We start from the raw sequence: 24,316 nt of genomic DNA on the forward strand, positions 1-24,316 counted from the left end.
CTGTTTCTGTAGTCGTCTCAATTACGTGTTACAGTGTTAACTCTTAGCAGCTTTTATTTTTGGTGAAAAAGCCAGTAAGTAAGTGATTTTTGTTTTGTTTTTTGAGATGGAGTCTCTCTCTGTCGCCCAGGCTGGAGTGCAGTGGCGCGATCTTGGCTCACTGCAAGCTCTGCCTCCTGGGTTCATTCTCCCGCCTCATCCTCCCGAGTAGCTGGGACCACAGGTGCCCACCACCACGTCTGGCTAATTTTTTGTATTTTTAGTAGAGACAGGGTTTCACCGTGTTAGCCAGGATGGTCTCGATCTCCTGACCTCATGATCTATCTGCCTTGGCCTCCCAAAGTGCTGGGATTACAGGCGTGAGCCACCACGCCTGGCCAGTAAGTGATTTTAATTATGTACAAGGTGTGGAGCCTAGGATACCAGACAGAAGTGCAGATAAGGTTAGACTCTTTCCAGCATAGCCGGGGGGCATGGCTAACTCCATATGTCCCCAGGCCTTATCTAGAATCTAGTATCTCCAAAGTAGGTAAATTGAACAATTATCAAGTCATAGAAGCAGTTTAGAGCTTAAAGCATTTAACAAACCTAATATCTGACCTGCATAATTTAGACCAAATATCTACATTTTGAAGACATTTTTATTTTACCAATAACCTTTAAAACTATCTTTATTTCCCAAAGATTACTCAAGTGACACGAACTAAAAGGTATTAAAGTTTTTTTCTGACAAAATATTTGATTTAAGCACTTAATTTTCTTTAAGCCAAGTAAGTAGAGCTCTTTTATATAAACATCGCACACAGAACACACATAAATACATGCAGATGGAAGAAGATCCAGTAGTCATAAGATTTTTCATTTGCCAGTTTTTAAGTTTAATTAACATTTAATTAGATTACTGGCTTCAAGGTGCAGTCCTTCAAGAAACAGGGCCAGGAAAGCATGTAGTTTTTAGGGCCTAATAAGCAGGCCAGCTGGAAGATAAAAACAGAACAGATCCCCATTTTTATACTGGATCCTGGATCTCAAAAGGGAATCAGCACATCCCCCATAGGAGTCTTGTCAGTGGGGGTGGGGATGTTTCCATAACTTCTAGGCAGCCAAGAACATGCTTCTCCGATCCAAATATGCAAAGAGAGTATCTCCCCATTACTGCCATTAGCCATCCCTAAAAGTGTATTTCCTACCTATATCAAGGCTATATCTCTCGTAATGCATACTAATTTCTGATACCCTCAAAAGTCAAAAAAGTTCAGGTAACACAATGTAAAACCGAACAAAGCCTTAGAATTTGAGAGGGATCGATCTACTTTCAATTTCTGGGGTTCCATGAGGAAAACAGAGTTTTCCCAAAACAGGGTCGGTGACGCCTTCTCCCTTTTTTGCCAGGAGTCCCGGGCTGTTAGAAATTATCTTATGTCCTCTCATGTGGGCATCAAGAGTGGCAAGAAGATAAGATGGAGAAAGACGACTCAGTTCACCAAGAAGAAAAAGCTTTTTCAGAAAAATAAGATCCAAGAAGAGAAAAAACTTAAAGGCCTTTTAAATATATGTATAGCTTGGATATCCATTTTTAATTAAGCTGATTTTTAACGAAATCTCTTATTCCCAAACTCTAGCCAGGACAAGCACCCGATATTTCTGGCTTTTGAACTTTTGCAAAGGTAACCTCCTAGGTGAAACCAATATTCCTTAACTAAGGTTATGACTTAACTATGGGTGTATGAGATACTTTCAAAAAGGTGTAAGCACTTTTTTTTAAATGAGATTTAGAATCTCCAAAGGTAGCTCAGAGAAGGAAACTTCAAGATGGCAAGTCAGAAGTTGTTCATGGAGAGGGAAGAATCAGTAAATGGCAAAGGTCACGCAAATATCAAACCAGAAAATACTTATTCCCTAGGCTGAGATTGAACCCAGGCTGCCATCATGAAAAGACAAAGCCTGGCCCAGCGCAGTGGCTCACGCCTGTAATCCCAACACTTTGGGAGGCCAAGGCAGGTGGATCACCTGAGGTTAGGAGTTTGAGACCAGCTTGACCAATATGGTGAAACTCCATCTCTACTAAAAATACAAAAATTAGCCGGGTGTGGTGGTGGGCACCTGTGGTCTCAGCTACTCTGGAGGCTGAGACAGGAGAATTGCTTGAACCTGGGAGGCGGAGGTTGCAGTGAGCCGAGATCGTGCCACTGCACTCTGGCCTGGGTGACAGAGAGAGACTGTCTTTCCAAAAAGAGAGAAAGAAAAAGAAAAGAAAAGACAAAGCCTTAGCTACTAAGCTACAGCATTGGGCAGTCTCCGTTGACCTCCCCAGAAGGAGCCTAGAGCAATCAACTTTGAGCTTGCAAAGCCTTTTAACTGCTCAAGATAATTTTTAGAGCTAACTATGACATGAATTCCCAAAATTCCCACCTTCCAGATGGCAGAGACCAAGAGACAGAACTGCCACATGGTTATAAAGTCAAGCTTCCAAGGACATAAAACAAGATGAGAGGGAAACCTCATCCAGTTTTTGTTTCAGGGACCTGCAGCAGCAAAGTTTATAGTTTATCAGTGCTGGTCAAATAGCAGACTTACAGGGGTCCTAGGCCTGCATTATATCCTGTGGCACACCTTTTATGACAGAATGACACACAAAGACAAGTTTGTAGCACAAAGTTCACCAAATTCGCTACAGCCTAAGACTAGCCTTACAAATCCTTTTCCCATTAATCAAAACTTTGCAGAGGAGACAATGATTTTTACCATTCATTCAACCAGTTTGCACAGAGAGAGGCTGAAGCCTGGCAGGTGAGAAACTCTTGCCCTTTTGCCAGTGTACCAGGTTTCTGGGTTCCCCTTCTCTGGGAAGGGGCTTTCTGGGAAGTGGCTTTCTGGGAAGCCACTTCTCCCAAAGTGGCTTTGATGACCCTGCTTGCTGTGCTATAGCTATGAGGGCCAAGCCACATTACCAAAAAACAAAACAAAACAAAAAAACAACAAAAAAAACATCTTTTTCACTTTTATGGACCCATAGGCAAAAACCTCTCAATTTTGCAAGATGCCACACCAGGGGTTGCATGGGGGAACTGAATTAACATTTTCCATTTTGGCCAGAGCAAAATATGCGTGACAAAACGCAGACATTAGCCACCCAGCTCAGTGTCCAGTATCCACCTGACAAGGCTCAAATTCACCTCCATTGGCCCCTGTTGTCTTTAATCCATTCAAAGTGGGGTGCAATGACCTCTGACCAGGAGTTTCAGCATGTGATCTCTGAGAAAGATGGAAAAGTGGACAGTTGCCCTGAGTGACAGAAAACATAGGAAAGGGAAAGGAAAGAGAGAGAAAAAAAGTATTGCCTGCAGCGGGGTGAGGAAGGCAAGGAACTCAGGGAGGCCAGAGAAAGACCCACCCATCGTATCAACACTGAATCAAAAGTTCAGCCAGCCACTCGTCAGTCACTAAAGGATCTTTTCCAGCAATCCCATCAGCTCCCAAGTTTCCCCCTTTGGGGAGAAAAAAGCTCCCCATGTCCCATGATCCTGTGCATACCCAATCCTATCACCCACAGATGACAGCAAAGAGCACAAAGACAGATTAATCCAAAGAGAATAGCGGGTAACATCCTGTGGTGCTAAATCCAGTTTTCCTTACCGAGGGACTTCACCAAGGGGACCTCTCATCCCCTATTGTCTTAGGAGTCCCAGCCCGATTCCATCGTTTCCCCAGGGTAAAATACTTCTGATTCAATTCCGCCCTTTCCCCAGGGTAAGATACCCAACCACTTACCCAAAATTGGCCAACTGGGGCTGCAATCCATTCCCTTTGAGTCAGGGGTCTCCTCAATATCACCCCTTTGTGGTTTGCCAGGAGGATGTTACTGGAAAGGAGTCCCAATTCAGACCCCGAGAGAGTTCTTGGATTTCATGCAAGAAAGACTTCAGGGTGAGTTCACTGAGTAAAGCAAAGCAAGCTTATTAAGAAAGTAAAGGAAAAAGGCCTGGAATGGTGGCTCATGCCTGTAATCCCAGCACTTTGGGAGGCCGAGGTGGGCAGATCACTTGAGCTCAGGTGTTCGAGACCAGCCTGGGCAACATGGCAAATCCCCATCTCTACAAAAAATACAAAAATTAGCCAGGCATGGTGGCATGCACCTGTAATCCCAGCTACTCAGGAGGCTGAGGCAGGAGAATCACTTGAGCCTGGGAGGCAGAGGTTCCAGTGAGCCGACGTCACGCCATTGCACTGCAGCCTAGGTGATGAGACTGAAACCATTTCAGAAAGAAAGTAAAGGAATAAACAAACAGCTGTTCCAGTAGGCAGTGCGGTCCAGAGGACTGTGGGTTGGCGATTTTTATGGTTATTTCTTGATTATATGCTAAAGAAGGGGTGGATTATTTATGAATTTTCAGGAAAGGGTGGGCAGTTTCCGGAACTGAGGGTTCCTCCCCTCTTTAGACCATATAGGGTAACTTCCAGAAATTGTCATGGCATTTGTAAACTGTCATGGCGCTGGTGGGAGTGTCTTGTGGCATACTAATGCATTATAATTAGCATCTAATGAGCAGTCAGGATGACCAAAGGTCACTTTCATTGTCATTTTAGTTTGGGGAGGTTTTGGCCAACCTCCTTGCAGCATCCTGTTTTATCAGTGGGATCTTTGTGACAGGTATCTTGCACTGGCCTCCTCTCTTATCCTGTGGCTAAGAATGCCTAACCTCAGGGGAATGCAGCCCAGTAGGTCTCAGCCTAATTTTACCCAGCCCCTATTCAAGATGGAGTTACTCTGGTTTGAACACCTCTGACATCTATCTTCATACCAGATTGCAAGTGCCCTGAGTCTGGGATTTTTGTCTGCATCATCTGTGAGATGCCTGTCTTGGGTATATGTATCTCCAGGGCTAGACCACTATCTGGCCCACAGTAGGGGTCAGTAAATACTTGTTGAAGGAATGAGTGACTATCTTTTTTTTTTTTTTTTTTTGAGACGGAGTGTTGCTCTGTTTTCAGGCTGGAGTGCAGTGGCGCTATCTCGGCTCACTGTATCCTCTGCCCCACCAGGTTCAAGCGATTCTCCTGCCTCAGCCTCCTGAGTAGCTGGGACTACAGGCGCCCGCCACCACGCCCAGCTAATTTTTGTATTTTTAGTAGAGACAGGGTTTCACCATGTTGGCCAGGATGGTCTTGATCTCTTGATCTGGTGATCCACCCGCTTTGGCCTCCCAAAATGCTGGAATTACAGGCGTAAGCCACCGCGCTCAGCCGTGACTATCATATAATAATACTGCAAGACACACACAGGAATGAGAAGGCAGTCAGGGTCTCCCCTTCAAGGAGCCACACAAGGTTTAGAGATGTTCTTACGAGGCAGCGTGCTGGGTGTGAGCTTTGGGGACGCTTCCCTTCTATCCAGCGACCAGGGCCAGGTGCCAGGAACCTGATGGGGTGTGATACCTGTAGCTGTGCTGGGCAGTGGGACCACAGCTCTCCAGGGCTGTGTTTGCTACTTGACCACAATTAACATGATGACAGGTGACACACGACACAGCCTGTGGCTGCTGTGCATGGGCAGGGGTGGTAATAAGAATACCTCCTGACTTCGTGTGCTGGGTGCCATGTAGTCCTGGGAAGTTCATAAGGTGTGGTTAGACCATATGCGGTCTGATGGGGAAAGAGAAAAGACAGGCATTTCCAAGCAGAATGATGGAAACAAAAACCAGAGGAGACGGGGGAATCTGGGTGCGCAGAGAGCTCGTGGCTAAACATGTTCAGGAGAAACCTAGTGGGAGCAAAGAAAGTAACAGGGGAAGGTCTGGATGGCAAATTAGGGAAAGTAAAATGGTAATAGCTGAGAAATAGAAAAGTCACAATAAAACATGGGAAACCTATTGATAAGCCAGAACCCAGGTAATGACACTGAGAACTACATCAGTAAAGGACCAGTTATTTGTTTAATAACTGAAGGGGATGCCAGGTTCAGAATCAGACAGCTGAGTTGAGCGTGACCCAGCGTTGTGAGTTTCCAAGTGCAGGCTGGACTGGCTGGGAGGAGGGTGTGGTAGGTCTGAATGAGGTTCATGAGGTTCATGTGCAATCGGTTTATCTATAGGATTGGCTTTGGGAAGCAGGGAGGCCTTAAGAGTGTGTAGCTTTTATTGTTGACCTAAAGTGTGTCATCAAAGTGGAGACGCTCAGGCACGGAAGGGCAGAGGGCAGGCTTTGCAGAGCTATAGGTCAAATATGCGCTCACATTCACCCACCTTCTTTCTTCACCTCCCCTAATGGCGGGGGTAAGATACTCAAGGTTATTAAATTCCCTGGACATTGCTGCAGGGCCGGGTGCAGACTAAGTCTGTGGTTATTACGGCACCATCACAAGCATTGATGAGCCTTTCAGGACCCTTCCTGAACATGGCTTACTGCATTGGGAGTAGTGTTTATTTGGGGTGAACCAGCCTCAGATTGGAGTGTTAGGCCCTATCAGATGACGGAAGTTGGCTGCGCAGCATCATAAGTGAACTATAGCTTCATAAACTCCTTCTCCTTCTTCTCCCTGTGAGGAACCCTCCAGGGTAGGCGTGAATAGGGAGGAGCCCTTCTTGATGTGTGGCCTCTGGAGAGGGGCAGGTGGTGGATCCATTGATTCACCCCAGGCCTGGCCTCTGTGGGGCAGGAATCTCCCCACAGCGGTCCTGGGCCAGACAGTCCAACTCTCCACACTGTCACCTCTAAGCCTTCTGAACATCCTCTGGGGCTTCTCGCCTGCTCGTATCTCGTTCTGGAATGTTCTTTCCATCACAATTTGCAGGGCTGCTTTCCATCACAATTTGCAGGGCTGACTCACCCTCGCTGTCCATGGATCAGCCCTTTAGAGCATGCTAAGTGGTGTGTAGGGGAGGGTGTAGGCATGCATATGCATTTTCTTCATAGAAGTCTAAAATATTTCATTAAGGACTCACACAACCACTACTGCATTGTTTGCTTTGGGGAAAGGAAAGTGGCTGGCTGCAGAGGGATGGAAGGGAGACATCACTGCATTCCCTTTTATTACATTCTTGGAATTTTGAACCATGCAAGTGTTTGTCTATTCAAAAATAATAAATGATCAAGGGAGGTTTTCAATATCTTGGCCCCGGCGTTTTCCCTTGGGAGCCCATAGGAACAACTTACAATTATTTTATTAATCAGCTTGAGTTTGGTCTTTCTTCTGTCCCACTACACCATGAACTCCGTGCGGCAGGAGCCAGGTCCACCTTGCTTCTTAGCATCTAGTCAAGAGCTTGGCACACAGCTGGACTCAACTGTTGGTTAAATTAAGGAAGAATGAAGCACTCACAACATATGGCTGGTGTATTGTCATACTAAATGTGAATCTATATCCAAATTTCAAACTTTGAATGTTACTCCAGATGTCACAATTGTCCAGTGAGTTCACTGCCTGAATGCTTGAGATTCCGGGCCCCTGGCATAGGGCCTGGTGTGTAGTAGGTGTGCAGGGGAAACCTGTTGAGCATGTGGATGAATGGCTGCCTTCATCTCTGGGTGTTCTGGAACTTCTCTCCCACCCCATTCTGTTCCTGGGCCCCAGTGAGGTTTGGGGCTTATCTGTTACAGCAGCCAGGATCCCTCTAATACCCTCCTCATCCTCTTCCTGGAGTGCCCTCCTCCTCTCTCCCCTTCCAGCTCCCCAGCCCACACCCTCCTGGCAGGCTCCTCCTCCGGCTCAGTGTCTGCCTTTCTCCAGAGCCTGCTCCAGGCTTCTACTTGTCCTTCCTCCATTTTGCCACCAGCAGGCTGAGGGCCTCGCCTTACCCACAAACAAAACATCTTGTACACTTTGGCATTTTTCTTTTCACACTTTTCTCCATTCAAATGTTTATATTTTTCTCTGGGACAAGATGCATGCCCATCAACAAAGAAGGGATAGATTAATTGCATAATAGTCACACTGTGGAATAATTCATAGCAATAAAAGGACCAGCCTGTTAATACACACAGTAACACAGATGAGTCTCAAAATTGTTAATGGAACAAAACCGACAGGCACAAACTGTGTGATTCCGTGTATATGAAGTTCAGGAACAGGTACATTTAATCTATGATGATAGAAGTCAAGATAGTGCATACCTTTGGTAGGCACGGGGTGGAGGCAGACTGGAAAGAGGCAAAGAGAACATTCTGGGGTGATGCAAATGTTCTGTATTCTTGATCTGAGTGGTGGTTATGCAGATAGATATACAGGCTACAATTCATTGAGCAAGACACTTAACTTTTACAGTTTTACAGCACTGACTCATGCCTCAACTCAGGGAAATTAGAAAGACAGCCCTTATACCCTACATACTACTCTGTTCCCTTGTCCTTTTACTTTGTTTAAACCTGCTGCCAGTTGGTAGACCTGCATGGTAATTTTAGTGGCTGCATAGTATTTCATTCTGTGAACGTCATTTGTATCTTCAGACCAACTTTTTTCCCTGGTAGAAAACCGTTCTGAAATGAGGTAAAAGGAGAGGGGACCCCAGGGCCTTTGGTGCTGTCTTTGTGGCTCTCAGGAATGCGGCCTCTCTAGACAGGTTGGGAGAACATGGCTGCTGTTCTGGGACTGAATTGTTCAGAATAATTTGGCTTATCGGGAATAGTTGAATCAGGTTTCATCAAAATTAAAAACTCTTGTGCTTCAAAGGATACCATAACGAAAGTAAAATGATAACCCACAGACTGAGAGAAAATATTTGCAAATTGTATATCTGATAAGGGACTATATCCACAATGAATAAAGAACTCTTGCATCTCCATGATAGATAAACAACCCAGTTTAAAAATGGGCTAAGGATTTGAGTAGATATTTCTTCGTAGAAGATACACAAATAACCAATAAGCATATGAAAAATGTTGAACGTCATTAGTCATCATGGAAATGAAATACCACTTAATGATATGCCACTTCACACCCACAAACAATGGCTAAAATAAAAAAGACCACTACAAGTGTTGTCAGGGATGTGGAAAAATTAGAACCCCAATGCACTGCTAGAGGGAATATAAAACAGTTTCTTTTAGAAAACAGTCTGGCCGTTTTTCAAAATGCCACACATACCATTACCATAGAATCCAGAAATTCTACTCCTAGGTGTATACCCAGGAGAAATGAAAACAGACCTCCATGTAAAAAAAAAATGTATGCAAATGTTTATAGCAGCATGACAGAGTTATTCATAGTAGCCAGAATGTGGATGCAACCCAACATCTATCAACTGGTGAATGAATAAAGAAAATGTGGTATATTCATCATACTTGGAATATTAATCTGCAATAAAAGATGAAGTACTGATGCATGCTGTAGCATGGATAAACCTTGAAAACATCCTATAATATGGATGAACCTTGAAAACATTATGCTAAAAGAAGCCAGTCCAAAAGGCCACATATTATATGATTCCATTTATATGAAATGTTCCAGATCAATGGAGCTAGAAGGTCTATCAGTGTTTGCCTCTGAAGCTGCTGAGGGGAAGGTGGAGAATGGAGAATGACTGCTAATGGGTAATCAAATGTATTTTTGGTGAATGTGTTCTAAAATTAGATTGTGGTATGGTTATACAACTCTGTACGTAGACTAGAAACCACTGAGCTATGGGCTTTAAATAGGTGTATTGTATTGCATGTGAATTATATCTTGAAAAAAATGAGTGAGGCACTTGGCTTGGGAAATAAGTTATTTTTAATTGAATTGCCTTTAAAACATTGAATGAGGTGATGGATGGGGAGATGGTCAACAAAGACAGCATGAACTGGACCATAGCTTGTCAGGCAGACATGGCACATCGTGGGAGGAGATTCCCTGCTGAGTGCCCAAGTCCTGGCCTTGGCTCTTCCCCTCCCTGGCTGTCTGACCCTGGCCAAGCCATTTTACCGTCTTAGGTTCTGTTTTCTTATTCCTAAAATGGAAGTGTGTTGTTAAGGGAGCACTAGCGGAGTCTCCGAATCGCAGTGGTTTAACATAGTAGAAGTTAATTTTCTCACTCATGAAGTCCACTGCAGGGGCATGCAGGGACAGGCACCAACTTCCAGCCTGTGGATTGGGGTGGGGGAGGAGCTCATATGAGGTGCAGGGGCCAGGCCGGAGAGGGATACACACCCCTTACCTCCCATTCCAGTGTCCAGAATTCATCATGTGACCCACCTAGAGTCAGGACCCTGGAGATATGGTTACTTCCCAGCAATATCTCCATGCTGTAGGGGCCAGTGGGAGCCTTTGGTGCCAGGCAGCTGGGTCAGCCAGGCTGATGCTGGGGCTTGGGCATCCAGGAGGGAGCCTGGCGGAGTTCAGGTTGGCAGAGCCTGTGGGCCGCAACCAAGGGGTCAATTACTGTCAAGCAGGAGTCCATTGAGACTCAAAAGGCCAAATATGAACACAAAGCACAATGACCTTGTCACAGCTCACGAGTTGTGGAAAGCCCTTTCAGCTCTGACTTGGGTCTGGCCATCTGACCACCTTTCCGTAGATCTACCAGTCAGAGGTGAATCATATTATTTTCCCATTTGAAGAAAAATGATATTATACTCATATTGAATATCATATAAAAATAAATGAGGTAAAGATAGACATGTGAAAATACATAAAGATATTTTATGTGTAATTGTTTAATACATTCATATATAATGCAGTAGAAATCATAAAATAAGATTTTTTATTGTAATGCTCATAAAGCATTAAGAATACAAAAAGGATGTTATGTCTGACAATAATTAAAACTAAATATAAGCTCAGGCATATATTTGATTAATATCTTGGTGGATGAAGAGTTTTAATTTTTAACCTTTCATTTTGAGATTATTGTTGATTTACATATGGTTGTAAGACATAGCCAGGTCAGTGGCTCACGCCTGTAATCCCAGCACTTTGGGAGGCTGAGGTGGGCGGATCACGAGGTCAGGAGTTCAAGACCAGCCTGGCTAATATGGTGAAACCCTGTCTCTGCTAAAAATACAAAAATTAGCTGGGCGTGGTGGCACGTGCCTGTAGTCCCAGCTACTCGGGAGGCTAAGGCAGGAGAATCACTTGAACCTGGGAGGCGGAGGTTGCAGTGAGCCAAGATTGTGCCACTGCACTCCAGCCTGGGTGACAGAGTGAGACTCTGTCTAAAAAAAAAGAGAGAGAGAGAGAGGTCCCAGTATACCCTCACTAGTTTCCGCAGTGGTAACCTCTTCCGTAGCTACAGTGCAGTATCACAGCCAGGAGAAAGAACTGGACACAATCCCTCCAGCTCGTTCAGATGTCACCAGCTGCATATGGACTCATCTATGTGCTTGTGTATTTAGTTCTAGGAAATCTTAGCACCTGTGTAGATTTGTGTGACCACCATGGCAGTCAAGATGCAGAAAGTTCCACCAAAAGGATTAGTTGTGGTTCCCTTTTATAAACATGCCCCCACCCTTCCTTCTCAGTCACTACCCCCAGCAACTCCAAATCCACTTTCCACCTCTAGAATTCTGTTATTTCAAGAATGTTGTGTCAGTAAGAATCATTGTGGTGTAATCATTTGAGATTGGCTTTTTTTTTTTTACATAGCATAATTCCCTTCAGATACATCCAAGGTATTGCACATACAGATAGTTCATTTATTATTTTTACAAAATTGTTACATAAACGATACACATATTTTCAGGGTATGTGCAATATTTGATATATTCATATAATGTATAATGATCAAACCAGGGCAATTGGGGTATCCATCACCTCAAACACTTCTCTTTGTGCTTCAAATTTTTCTTTTCTGGCTATTTTGAAATATATAAGAGATTGTTATCAACCATAGTCATTGTACTGAACTATTGAACACTAGGTCCCATTCCTTTTATCCAACTGAATTTTTATACCCATTAATCAACTTCTCTTCATCCCCTCTCCCCTCTCTCCTTCCTGGCCTCTGATAACCATAAATTCATTTTCTGTTTTCATGAGATCCTTTCTTAGCTCCCACACATGAGTGAGAACGTGATATTTGTCTTTTTATGCCTGGTTGTTTAACTTAACATAATGATCTCCAGTTTCATCCATATTGCTGCAACCGACAGGATTTCTTTTTTATGGCTGAATAATATTCCATTGTGTGTATATAGAGCACATTTTCTTTTTTCGTTTATCTGTGGATGGGCACATAGGTTGATTCCATATTTTGGCTATTGTGAATAGTGCTGAAATAAATATGAGAGTGTAGATATTTCTTTGATGTATTGACTTCCTTTGTTCTGGATATTTACCCAGTTGTGGGACTGCTGGATCAAAAGGTAGTTCTATTTTTAGTTTTTTGATAAATCTTCATACTGTTCTTTATAGTGGCTGTGTTAATTGACATTCTACCAACAGTGTATGAGGGTTCCCCTTTCTCCACATTCTCACCAGCATCCATTATTTCCTGTCTTTTGGTTAAGAGCCATTTTAACGGAGGTGAGATGATATCTCATTGTGGTTTTGATTTGTGTTTCCCTGATGATTAGTGATGTTGAGCATCTTATTCATATACCTGTTGGCCGTTTGTGTGTGTTCTCTTAAGAAATGTCTACTCATGTCCTTTGCCCATTTTATAAGTGGATTACTTGGGGATTTCTTTTTCTGTTGAGGTGTTTGGGTTCCTTGCATATTCTTGTTATTAATCCTTTACCAGATGGATGGTTTGCAAATATTTTCTTCCATTCTGTATGTTGTCTCTTCACTTTGTTGATTGTTTCCTTTGCTGTGAAGAAGCTTTTTAGCTTGATGTGATCCCATTTGTCTATTTTTGCTTTTGTTCCCTGTGCTTTTACTCAAAAAATCTTTGCCCAAACCAATGTCCTGGAGCATTTCTTCAATGTTTTCTTTTAGTAGGTTCATAGTTTTAGGTCTTAAAGTCTTTAGTTCATTTTGATTTGATTTTTGTATGCTCAGAGATAGAAGTCTAGTTTTATTCTTTGGCATATGGTTATGCAATTTTCCCAGTACCACTTATTAAAGAGACTGCCCTTTCCCCATTTTGGCCCCTTTGTCAAAAATAAGTTGGCTGTAAATTCATGATTTATTTCTGGGTTCTCTATTCTGTTTCATTGGTCTTTGTGTCTTTTTTTATGCCACTACCATGCTGTTTTGGTTACTTGGCTTTGTACTGTATTTTGAAGTCAGATAGTGTGATGCCTCCAACTGTGTTCTTTTTGCTTAAGATTGCATTGACTATTCAGGGTCTTTTGTGAATTTTTAGAAATTTTAGAATTTTTTTGTATTTCCATGAAGAAAGTCATTGGTATTTTGATAGGGATTGCATTGAGTCCATAAATCATTTTGGGTAGTCTTGACATTTTAATGTATTAATTCTTCCAATCCATGAACATGGAATATCTTTCCATTGTTTTGTCTTCTTCAATTTCTTTCATCAGTGTTTTATAGTTTTCCTTGTAGCCATCTTTCACTTGGTAAAATCTATACCTGGGTATTTTATATTTTTATAGCTATTGTAAATGGGATTGCTTTCTTGATTTCTTTTTCAGAGTGTTTGCTTTTGTCATATAAATGCTACTGATTTTTATACGTTGGTTTTGTATTCTACAACTTTACTGAATTTATCAGTTCTAACATTTTTTTTGGTGGAGTCTTTGGGTTTTTCTAAATGCAAGATTATGTTGTTTTATATTTAAAGACAAGGATAATTTGACTTCCTTTTCCATTTGGATGCCTTTCGTTTCTTTCTCTTGCCTAATTGCTCTAGCTAGGACATCCAGTACTACGCTGAATAAAAGTAATGACAGTGGACATCCTTGTCTCATTCCAAATCTTAGAGGAAAGACTTTCAATTCAGGAGAAGCATACTTTTAGATACACATTTGTAAATTCTCAAATCAAAGGACTACGGCACTACCTGCTTACTCCCACTCAAATCTAAAGCTGATGACCAGGTGGGGTGGTCCCATCCTCTGGCATCTTGTGCCTCGGCGGTGGCTTCTCCAGTGGCCCACGTGTGAGATGTCTGGTTTCATCAGGAGACGGCTGGTTGTTGCAGCTGCCAAGAGGATTGTGTTGTGGAGCTGTTGCTATAGAGAAAATCTGATTACATTCAAACTCAAGCTCATTAAATCAGAATTTTCTTCCTCAAGGCTGGAGAATGTCACTAGGAGGCCCTTCCTCTTTCTGCCTTCTTCAGGAAAGTAAATGTTCAACAGGGCTCTGTCTGAGCATGAAAAGAATGCCTTGTTTCTTCTGATCCCAGCCAGCTGCTCCGAATATGACTCACCAGGAAGTGAAAGTGAGAAATTGATATGGTTGGGGCAATTGCAAATACTCACAGACGATCTGATTCACAGGTAGTGCCTTCTCCTCTTTGTAGCACTCAATGTGCCACGAGTCATACCTATGCATATTAGTCAGGGGTCTCCAGGGAAACAGCCAGGAGGATGAGTCTGCATACAGAGAATGACACTTATTTTAGGGAATTGGTTTATGCAATTGTGGAGTTTGGCGAGACCAAAGTCAGTAGGGTAGGTCAGCAGGCTGGAGACCCAAGGAGGAGTCGCAGTTTAAGTCTGAAGGCTGCCTGCTGGCAGAATTCCTTCTTGCTCAGAGGAGGTCAGGCTTTGTTCCGTTAAGGCTTTAACTGATTAGATGGGGCCCACCCACATTTGATGGAGGGCAGTCTGCTTTTCTCAAAGTCAGCTGGGGATTTTTTTTTTTTTTTTTTTGATTCAGAGTCTCACTTTTTCACCCAGGCTGCAGTGCTGTGGCACAGTCTCGGCTCACTGCAACCTCTGCCACCCAGGCTGAGACCCTCTCGGCCTCAGCCTCCCAGAGCAGCCGGGACTACAGGCATGCACCACCATGCCTGGCTAATTTTTGTGTGTTTTTTTTTTTTTGTAGAGATGGGGTTTTGGCATGTGGTGGTCTCAAACTCATGGGCTCAAGCAGTCCTCCTGCCTTGGCCCCCCAAAGTGCTAGGATTATAGGCATGAGCCGCCACAACCACACCCGGCTAATTTTTTTTTTTTTTTTTTTGGTAGAGATGGGGTTTCATCATGTTGCTCAGGCTGGTCTCAAACTCCTGGATTCAAGTGATCCTCCTGCCTTGCCCTCCCAAAGAGCTGGGATTATAGGTGTGAGCCACTGTGCCCAGCCTTCAAAGTGTGATTTAGATGTTAATCTTACCTAAAAAACGACTTCACAGAAACATCTAGAATAATGTTTGACCAAATTTCTGGGTACCATGGCCTGGTCACATCGACACATAAAAGTAACCATCACACTGTGTTTATTCTAAACATGCTCACAGAAGTGGGGGCTTTCCTGTGAAGGGCATGGACCCTGGGAGGCCTGGACATGAGTCTTTCCTCATTCATTTTCTAGGAGTGTAACCTTAGCTTCTGCGCGCCTCTGTGGTCTTGTAAACACACTAGCCATTTATTGAGCCCTCTGTACTGAGCATGGTGGATTTGTGATTCTGCCTGAGCTTAAAGACAGAATGTTTTACGGGACTAACCCAGGGTTGTACAGCTGCCAAGTGGGGCCTCGAATCCAGTTCTGGCACTCCGAGGTCACAAGGCTGGCTGAGGATTTATTAAAATAAGATGCAGGGGTCCGGCACAGTGGCTCATGCCTGTAATCTCAGCACTTTGGGAGGCCAAGGCAGGCAGATCGCTTTAGCCCAGGAGTTCCAGCCTAGGCAACATAGTGAAATCCCAGCCCTACAAAAAATACAAAAATTAGCCAGGTGTATTGATGCATGCCTGTAGCTCCAGCTACTCAGGAGGCTAAGGTGGGAGGATCGCTGGAACCCAGGAGGTCAGGATTGCAATGTGAGCCGAGGTGGCGCCACTGCAGTCCAGCCTGGGTGACAGAGTGAGACCCTATCTCAAATAAATAAATAAATAAATAAGGTGCAGGTGTGTTGAATACCAGGTTGGGAATGGTGGTAATGAATCCGGACTCAGAGGGTCTAAGGTCATGATGATGGTAGTGACAATGACCATAAGCGACACTCACTGGGCATTTGCTGTGCCAGTCACTTGTGTGAGTTCTTCACAGGCACTAACTCATTTAATCTTCACAACAACCCCCCAAGGTGGGCACTGCCGTTATCCCCATTTTCCAGAAAATTGAGGCACAACTTACAAAATGTATCCGAGGTTTCCTTTCTTCTCCCAGCCACCCCCACCTCATCTCTTTGGCTGCTCTAGGCTCTGCAAAGCCTGTCTCATGCCCTTCCAGCTGGAATATCTAGTTATGCTACCTGTGAATTCATATTCCAAGAAACGTTTAGGGCTCGATTGCCAAACTCCTGCATTGAGGTGAAGTGGGCAGATGCCTCCCCCTCCTTTTCCTGGGTCACACCAGAACCCCTTTGCTGGGTGGATGTGGCTACTTCATTCCCTCATCAGTGTCTGGATCTTTCAGGCTTGTAGGTGCCAGGCCCCAGTGAGTGATACGGTTTGGCTTGTCCCCACCCCCAGATCTCATCTTGAATTGTAGTTCCCATAATCCCCACGTGCCATGGGACCAACCTGGCGGGAGGTAATTGAATCATGGGAGCAGTTACCCCCATGCTGTTCTCCTGATAGAGAGTTATCATGAGATCTGATGGTTTTATAAGGGGTCTTTTCCCCTTTGTTTGGCACTTCTCCTTGCTGATGCCACGTGAAGAAGGACATATTTGCTTCTCCTTCACCTTCCACCATGATTGTAAGTTTCCTGAGGCCTCCCCAGCCGTGCTGAACTGTGAGTCAATTAAACTTATTTCCTTTATAAATTACCCAGTCTCGGGTATGTCTTTATTAGCAGCATGAGAACAGACTAATACAGGGAGCCACACATGCGCTGGGCAGTTGGTTTGGGTGGCACAGGCTGAGCCTGGGAGCCACGGTCACTGCACGGTGGTTAAGAGCTGTGCTCTGAGACCGTGGCCTAGTTTTGCTCCCACCTCCCAGAAGAACAAGCTCTGTGACCTTGGACACATGATTTGACTCTCTGACGCCAGCTTTCTCATCCAGAAAATGGGGAGGCTGGGCATAGTAGCTCATGCCTGAAACCCCACTACTTCGGAGGTCAAGGCAGGAGGATTGCTTGAATCCAGGAGTTTGAGACCAGCCTGGGCAACATAGGGAGACCTTGTTTCTAGAAAAAATACAAAAATTAGCCGGGTGTGGTGGCACATACCTGTAGTCCCAGCTACTCGGAAGGCTGAGGTGGAAGGATCACTTGAGCTTGGAGAGGTTGAGGCTGCAGTGAGCCATGATCACACCACTGCACTCCAGCCTGGACAATAGAGTAAGATCCTGTCTCATAAATAAATAATAAATAAAATGGGGAAAAGAGTAGGCCCTGCCTTGAACTTACCAAGATTGGATACGATAGTGTCTCTAAAGCCCTAAGCACAGTGCCTGCCTGACACATAACAAGTGCTCCAGAAGTGGTAGCTATTTTTATTAGGCATTTCATAAATGCCACATGGATATCTTTTGGTTGACTCTTTGCTTGTTCTAGATTATTTTTCAGGTCGCTGCTTGCTGAGTTGTTCTCTGGTCACTGGGAATGTATTTATTTTGTTGTTCTTCTGTTGAACAGAACAGCTGGCAGAGTGGTTTTTAGTAGCCAGGCCAAAAACTCAGTGAACCCCAGCGCAGGTACGGGGCTCTGAGAAAACGTCGGCTCAGCGAGAGTCCCCTAGAGCCCAGCTCTGAGCGTAGCTTTAATGCTTTTGAACAGGTGATGACGTCGGGTTGCTGGCTGTCCAAACGATGTGGGGAGACACGTGGAGAGTTCAGATTGATTTGCCAGGATGTTTGGGAGCATTTGGGAACACAGGCGTGGACGCTGGCCCAGCCCCAGCGCCTGTCAGCCAGGCACAGCCAGGCCTTTGATGCGGGGCCCTCCTGAACCCAGAGCCAAGCTGCCGCTGGGAGGAGACATTTCCAGGACAGGCATCTGGGGGACAAAGCTGCTCGCAGGTTGTCAGGACTCATTCCCTCTGAGTGAGGCTGATGGATACTCATAGAGGCCGGGGACGCAGAAGCCGGTGATGACTTCCAGGTTCTTGCTGCAGGGGGGGCATGGGCTGTGGGGATCCCCGTGTCATCTGGGGCGCAACTGCCCAGTGGGCAGATGGGACGAGGGGATGGACCTGCGGGCAGCTTGGGAAGGCCAGGCTTGGAAGAGCCACCCTGCCCGACAGCAGTTGTGTGATCTCCAGGTCGCAATGCAGAGGCGCACGTCCTCTAAAACTGGTGACTCTCACTGTTGAGAGTGACTGCTCATTCCATTCCATCCCCTGATACGTGTATTTTCTCTGCAGGGAATATCGCAGCCTTTCTGCACTTCAGCACTATACCTGAGGGCCGTTTTAGATAGCAAGATGCCCAGGAGAAACTGCAAAAATGCACAAACCATGGCAGTAACATGATATTTGTAGCTACGAATCCATTTTAGAGAGTAGACCAGTTCACAAAGACAGAATCCGGGAATTCACCCACTCTCTGAAATGTATTTGTATCTCCAGAATCAGTGCTCGTCTTTCACGGAGGTGCGCAAAGCGGCATAAAGTCTGAGCAGCCGGACGCGCACGTTCCCAGCAGAGGTGAAACGAGGCAATGGGCCTCGGCCTTCTGCTTCAGCTCTCAAACTATAAATAAGTGTCCTTTCCACAGCCTACTTAGTGCCACTTTTTTTTTTTTTTTTTTTTTTTTTTGCATTTGTGTGCTTTCTCTCGGTGATCTTGCCGTTTAAAACAGCCCCCAGTCAGAGTCCGGAAGTGCAGAAAGGCTCTGATGTTCCTTGCGGAGAAAATACATGTGTTCAGTAAGCTTCGTTCAGGGATGAGTTACAGCGCTGTTGGCCATGAGTTCAGTGTTAGTGAGTCATCAATGCATATTCAATAAAGTGTCCTTAGACAGAAACACACATGAAACAAGAGTCAAGGGTATGTATTGGTTGGTTGGAAAAAATTTGTAACCAGAGGTTTGCAGGAGCCTAATGCTACATTTCCACAAAAAGCAATGATTCAGTATTCACAATTCAGTGTTGACCACAACTTCATAGAATATCATACTGTGAATGATGAGAATCAACTGTATTTCATTTGGACAATGGAGATAAACTGGGTTGTGTAGTCACTCAACACCTGACTCAAAGACACTTCCACCAGGAAGCCTCCCATGGTCACACCGGCCTCCAAGGATCGTTTCCCACCCACACCACCTCACCCCACAATATGTGTTGTGTTTACCATTGATTTCACATTTGACGTGGACTGCAAGGTATTAGTCACACTTCCCATAGGCCTTCTGTTATTGTGTGTCAATACCACAAGCTCCCTGAAGACTGAGGATGTGTCTAAGATAATGTCTTCACTCATAGCAGGCAATATTGTAAGTGCTTGATTCTTTCAACAAACATTTTATTCAGTAATTTGTTTGTTGGATCCATTCTTTTTTTTTTTTTTTTTGAGACAGAGTCTGGCTCTGTCGCCCAGACTAGATTGCAGTGGTGCCATCTCGGCTCACTGCAAGCTCCGCTTCCTGGGTTCACACCATTCTCCTGCCTCAGCCTCCTGAGTGGCTGGGACTACAGGTGTCCGCCACCATGCCTGGCTAATTTTTTTGTATTTTTAGTAGAGATGGGGTTTCACTATGTTAGCCAGGATGGTCTCGATCTCCTGATCTTGTGATCTGCCTGCCTCGGCCTCCCAAAGTGCTGGGATTACAGGCGTGAGCCACTGCGCCTGGCTGTTTGATCCATTCTTTTCGTGAACCAATATGCAGGACAGAATGAATGAATGAATGATACGCTTACTGAACACCTGCCGTGTGCCAGATGCCCACAGGAGGATGCAGAGTCATGGGTGCTGCAATAGCAGGGAGCGGAAAGGAAGTGCCACCCCTATCTTAGGGAGGGCAGCCAGAGGAATTTGACGAGCAGGTGGGGAAGTGCAGGGAGAGCGTGCCAGACAGCAGGAACAGCGCGTGCAAAGGCCTGGAGCCCCAGGCAAGCAGGCATATTCAGGAGCCACCAAGTGCAAGGGAATAGCCGTCCAGGTGGGTGTGGGGAGAGGAAACGCAGGTGCAGCTGGCCGTGCATTTTAATGCTGAAGAGTCCTGAGTGAAGAAGAACCTTTGAGGGGATTATGCATGCCACGGTTTTGAGTTTGCATGTCGTTACTTTTGTGCTCAGTGAACTCAACAGCAGATGCCCGTAGTTCAGAACAGGTATCTGACCTGTGCTGGCCCCACCTGGGGGTGGGGGTGGGCCCTGTGCAGGTGATCTCCTCTCCTAGCCCCCAACCAGGCACAAAAACAAGATTCCCAAACAGATCAAGATCTCGTTTTCCTGGCCTGCTCCCAGCAGCTCTGTGGGAACTACAGCCTGTCTCGTTTCCTCCCAGATGTTTCTTGAAACTCCAGGAGGGGTCCAGGAAGAGGTGGGTGGGAGTGTCCTCCGTGTCCTCGTAAAGTGCACATTCTGGTAACCCGGAGGTTTGTCCACGCACATTTCCTCCTCCGTTCTGGTGCCGAAAGTCAGGCCTGGTGAGTGGGGAGCCAGTGGACGGCCAGAGTCCAGCCTGCTGTCAGCTCTGTCGCATCTCCCAACCAAACATATGTGTTCTCCCCTCCATCCCCTCTGACATCGGGGAAGAGCAGTGGTTGTCTATACCACTGACACTAGGAGGCCAGCCCACCACTTTCCCAGCCTTGCTGGCCGGTACGGCCCACCCCTCCAACCTGCCATGCAGCACCAACTCCCTGAGTGCACACCCCACTTCACACACACAGATGCACACAGCACACCACAGCACACATAAACACACAACACATATCACACATACACACACACTCTCCACACACACACCATACACACAAACACACACAACGCATATCACACATACAAACACACTCTCCACACACACACCATACACACAAACACATCCTCCACACACTCACAAACCACACATATACACATATCCTCCACATACACACACACCCTCCACACACACACCACAGATACATACCCATACCACACACAAACACACCACACATACAAACACATCCTCCACACACACCACACACCACACATACACACCCTCGACACACACGCCACAGATACATATACCACACACACACACACAAACACACCCTCCACACACAACCACACCACACATACAAACACATCCTACACACACACCACACAGACCACACACAAATACCACACATACACATATATACACCCCCACAAAAACATACCATACACCACACACCACACATCCGCATACGTACACCCCACACACACATACACCACACACACACCACACATATACCCCCACATGTCAGATACATACATATACATCATACATATATACACACCGTGCACACCACACACACCACATCATACGCACTATGCATACATATACACACACCCCACATATACACAACACTACACGCATATCATATCCCACACAAACACACATAAACACTGCACAGGTGCTGAATACACATTCCCCACACCCCACACAAGCACACACACCTCACTCATACCACCTATTCTGCACACTCGAACCATACTCATGCACACAGCTGCCACATGTACACACACCACACACTTCACACACACCATTGCTGACTCTTGTACTTTTGCCTCTGCCCCTCTCTACAGTCTGTCCAGTTCTCTCTTATTCTCTGGACCGACTTTCTCTACCAAGCGGGAAATGAGGCCTCCTTTAAACCCCCAGTTCTGGTCTCATGGCTTCAGTCATGGGAGAGATTCCTGAGTCCAGATGTCTCCGGGAAGATGCTTATTGGCTCAGCATAGGTCCTGCATCCTCTAAGTCAGTCCACCTGGGACTGGGAGGACCAGGGTGCTGAGATGCGGCAGAGACAAGGCCTAAGACTTGGAAGTTCTACTAGAACGTGGTAGCTCCGCACCCCAGGTAGCCATGTGGCTGGGGCGTGAGAGCAAAGAGGCAGGCTGCAATAAAAGGGAGTTTGACCACGCTGTCATTGAAAGAATTAAACCAGGTGGGTGCCTGAGCACCTTTAGCCCACTGCCTGGCTTCAGAAACGCAAGCTTCCTTGCCCTCCCACCCACGCCCTTAAATAATACAAGTTAACTGAAAGAGTTTAATTTGAATTAATGAGATTCAATTAAAATATTGTTAACAGTTAAGTAGATAATTATTCTATGAACAAAACAAATGGCTCCTGCAGGGTCTATGTCAATGAATAGACACCTTCATTTACAGTTGGGATCCTTCAACTCCAACAGAATGATGTAAATCTATTATTTGCAGAGGATTAATTAAGAGGGAAATGAATAAAAACAGTAACAAACAGGTCCTCGTCTAGATGCAGCAGGCAGTTGACAGCAGGCACTCGACAGCTGTTTCCATGCAAAGTGTAAATAAAGCATTTTTCCCTTACCTTTGCCTTCTCAGACTTAACTCATGCAAACGTCAACCCAGGATGAAAGATCACGCATTCAAATTTAACGGAGCTTTATGAATAATAGGCCTCGTCGTATTAAATATATTTGGTCTGAAGAAACCCCTGGGTGGCATTTAAGGCTCTCTCATCAAAGTGCCCCTCCCTCCTCTGTGTCCCCCTCCTCTCTGTCAAGGAGCCTGGGCTTAACCAGTCTCAGAACACATCATTCATCACTGGATACCCCCCAGCCTTTGCCCCTGCTGTTCCCAACACGAAGAATGCCCTCTCTCCCTTTCCCCATCTGCTAACACCGCACGGGGCCTTCAAGCTCCTGCTCCAATTCTGCCCCTGACCCAGGAGGCTTAGTGGTCCTGCCAACTGACACCCCTTCTCCTGCCGCCCCCGGTTTCCCCATGTCTGTTTTCCCAGTATGATGTGGACCAGGGCGCTACATCTAGCAAGTTCTCTCCCATCCCAGCCTAGACACACGCCATGTTCAGTTTCGTTTGGAGATGAACAAATGAAGGACTCTAGCCAGGAGTCACCTGGTCTTCTTTCTGGTCATGTAAGTGTCTTGCACAGTTCCACGTGGGGTGGATATTGACGAGGCGGTTGTGCAGAGCCACACTCAGCAAGCTGGTGGCAGCTACCCTGGCGTGGGCCCAGCAGCAGGTGGGAGGTACTCCAGGAGGCCAGCTCCTTCACAGGGAACAAACTGTGTCAAAATGTGTTCACAAAGAAGGAGTTAGAGTGCTTCTCAGTGTCAAGCACTGCAATTATCTGTTGAGTCACAGAGTCGCTGGTGGTAATTTCCTCAGCCAAGATTCATTGTTGCTGACAAAACAAGGAGGGTTCCATCCCATTAAACATTCATGAAGCCTGATCAGTCTGTGCTCTTTTGTGAATAGAACTGGGTTTTAAATGACTCAGGGAGTGCTGTGAAGTCCTTCCCAACTGGGTTCTGAGGAGTGGCTGGTGGGCCTCGGTTGGGGGTGCCCGTGGTGAGGACAGTGTGGGGGCATTGTTCCCCATATGCCCACCCACGTAACTAGCCTGTAGCCCAGTAGTTCAGAACTTGGGTTCAAATTACTGTTCTGCCCACTTCTAGCTGTATGACTGCAGGCAAGTTCCTTAACCTTTCTGTGCCTCAGTTTCCTCATTTGCAAAATGGGGATAAGGATAGTAGCTGCTTCATAGGGTTAAAAGAGTATGGTTTAAATGAATTAATTTAGGCAAAGAGCTTATACTAGTACTGTCAGTTCTGCTATAACATGGCACATGTACTCCTAAACATTGCCACACTCATACACAAAAATAAGGGAGAATAACACTGGAGTACAGCACTCAAAAACTTCATGAGGGATGCATTAAAAAAAGATGGGAGCCCAGTAAAAACAATAGAACGGTTGAGTTGTTGAGAAATGCGTCAGTACTACACTAAATACGGCACTGACTTGAGGAAGGCCTGAAGCTTGCTCCTGTGGGCGTGGGAGGGGTGTGGCTTGTGAATTGTGAAAGAGTGGAAGGAAGGTGACCCGATGGAAATCAGACAGAAAGCTGTGTATTCATTTGCTAAGGCTGCTGGAACAATTACCATACTGCGTGCTTCTCTGCAGGGGATGCGTTCCAAGAGCCCCCAGGGATGCCTGAAACTGCAGATAGTGCCGAACCCTATATATACTATGCTTTTTCCTGCACATACATATGTATGATAAAGTTTAATTTATAAATTAGGCACAGTGAGAGATTAACAACAATGACTAATGAAATCAAACAATGATAATAAGACCCCGTAATAAAAGTCAGGTGAATGTGCTCACCCTCTCTCTCAGAACATCATCTTGTACCATACTCACCTATTTTCAGACCCCAGATGACTGCTAGCAACCGAAGTCATAGAAATTGAAACTGC

General features: G+C 45.4%; 1 protein-coding gene across 5 annotated transcripts in view; it reads left to right on the forward strand.

Moving 5' to 3' along the window:
- CLMN (calmin) overlaps positions 1 to 24,316 on the forward strand; it is a 125,887-nt gene that overhangs the window by 40,789 nt on the left and 60,782 nt on the right. The window contains exon 2 of one of the 5 annotated variants that reach the window (XM_063645494.1): positions 9,443 to 9,525. The exons of the other annotated variants lie outside the window; for them this stretch is intronic. Coding sequence (XP_063501564.1) covers positions 9,522 to 9,525 — 4 coding nt within the window. The 5' untranslated portion in view covers positions 9,443 to 9,521. The remainder of the gene's footprint in view (positions 1 to 9,442; positions 9,526 to 24,316) is intronic. 5 annotated transcript variants of the gene reach the window in all.

Source organism: Symphalangus syndactylus, chromosome 8 (assembly GCF_028878055.3).
Source record: "Symphalangus syndactylus isolate Jambi chromosome 8, NHGRI_mSymSyn1-v2.1_pri, whole genome shotgun sequence".
Classification (NCBI taxonomy): domain Eukaryota; kingdom Metazoa; phylum Chordata; class Mammalia; order Primates; family Hylobatidae; genus Symphalangus; species Symphalangus syndactylus.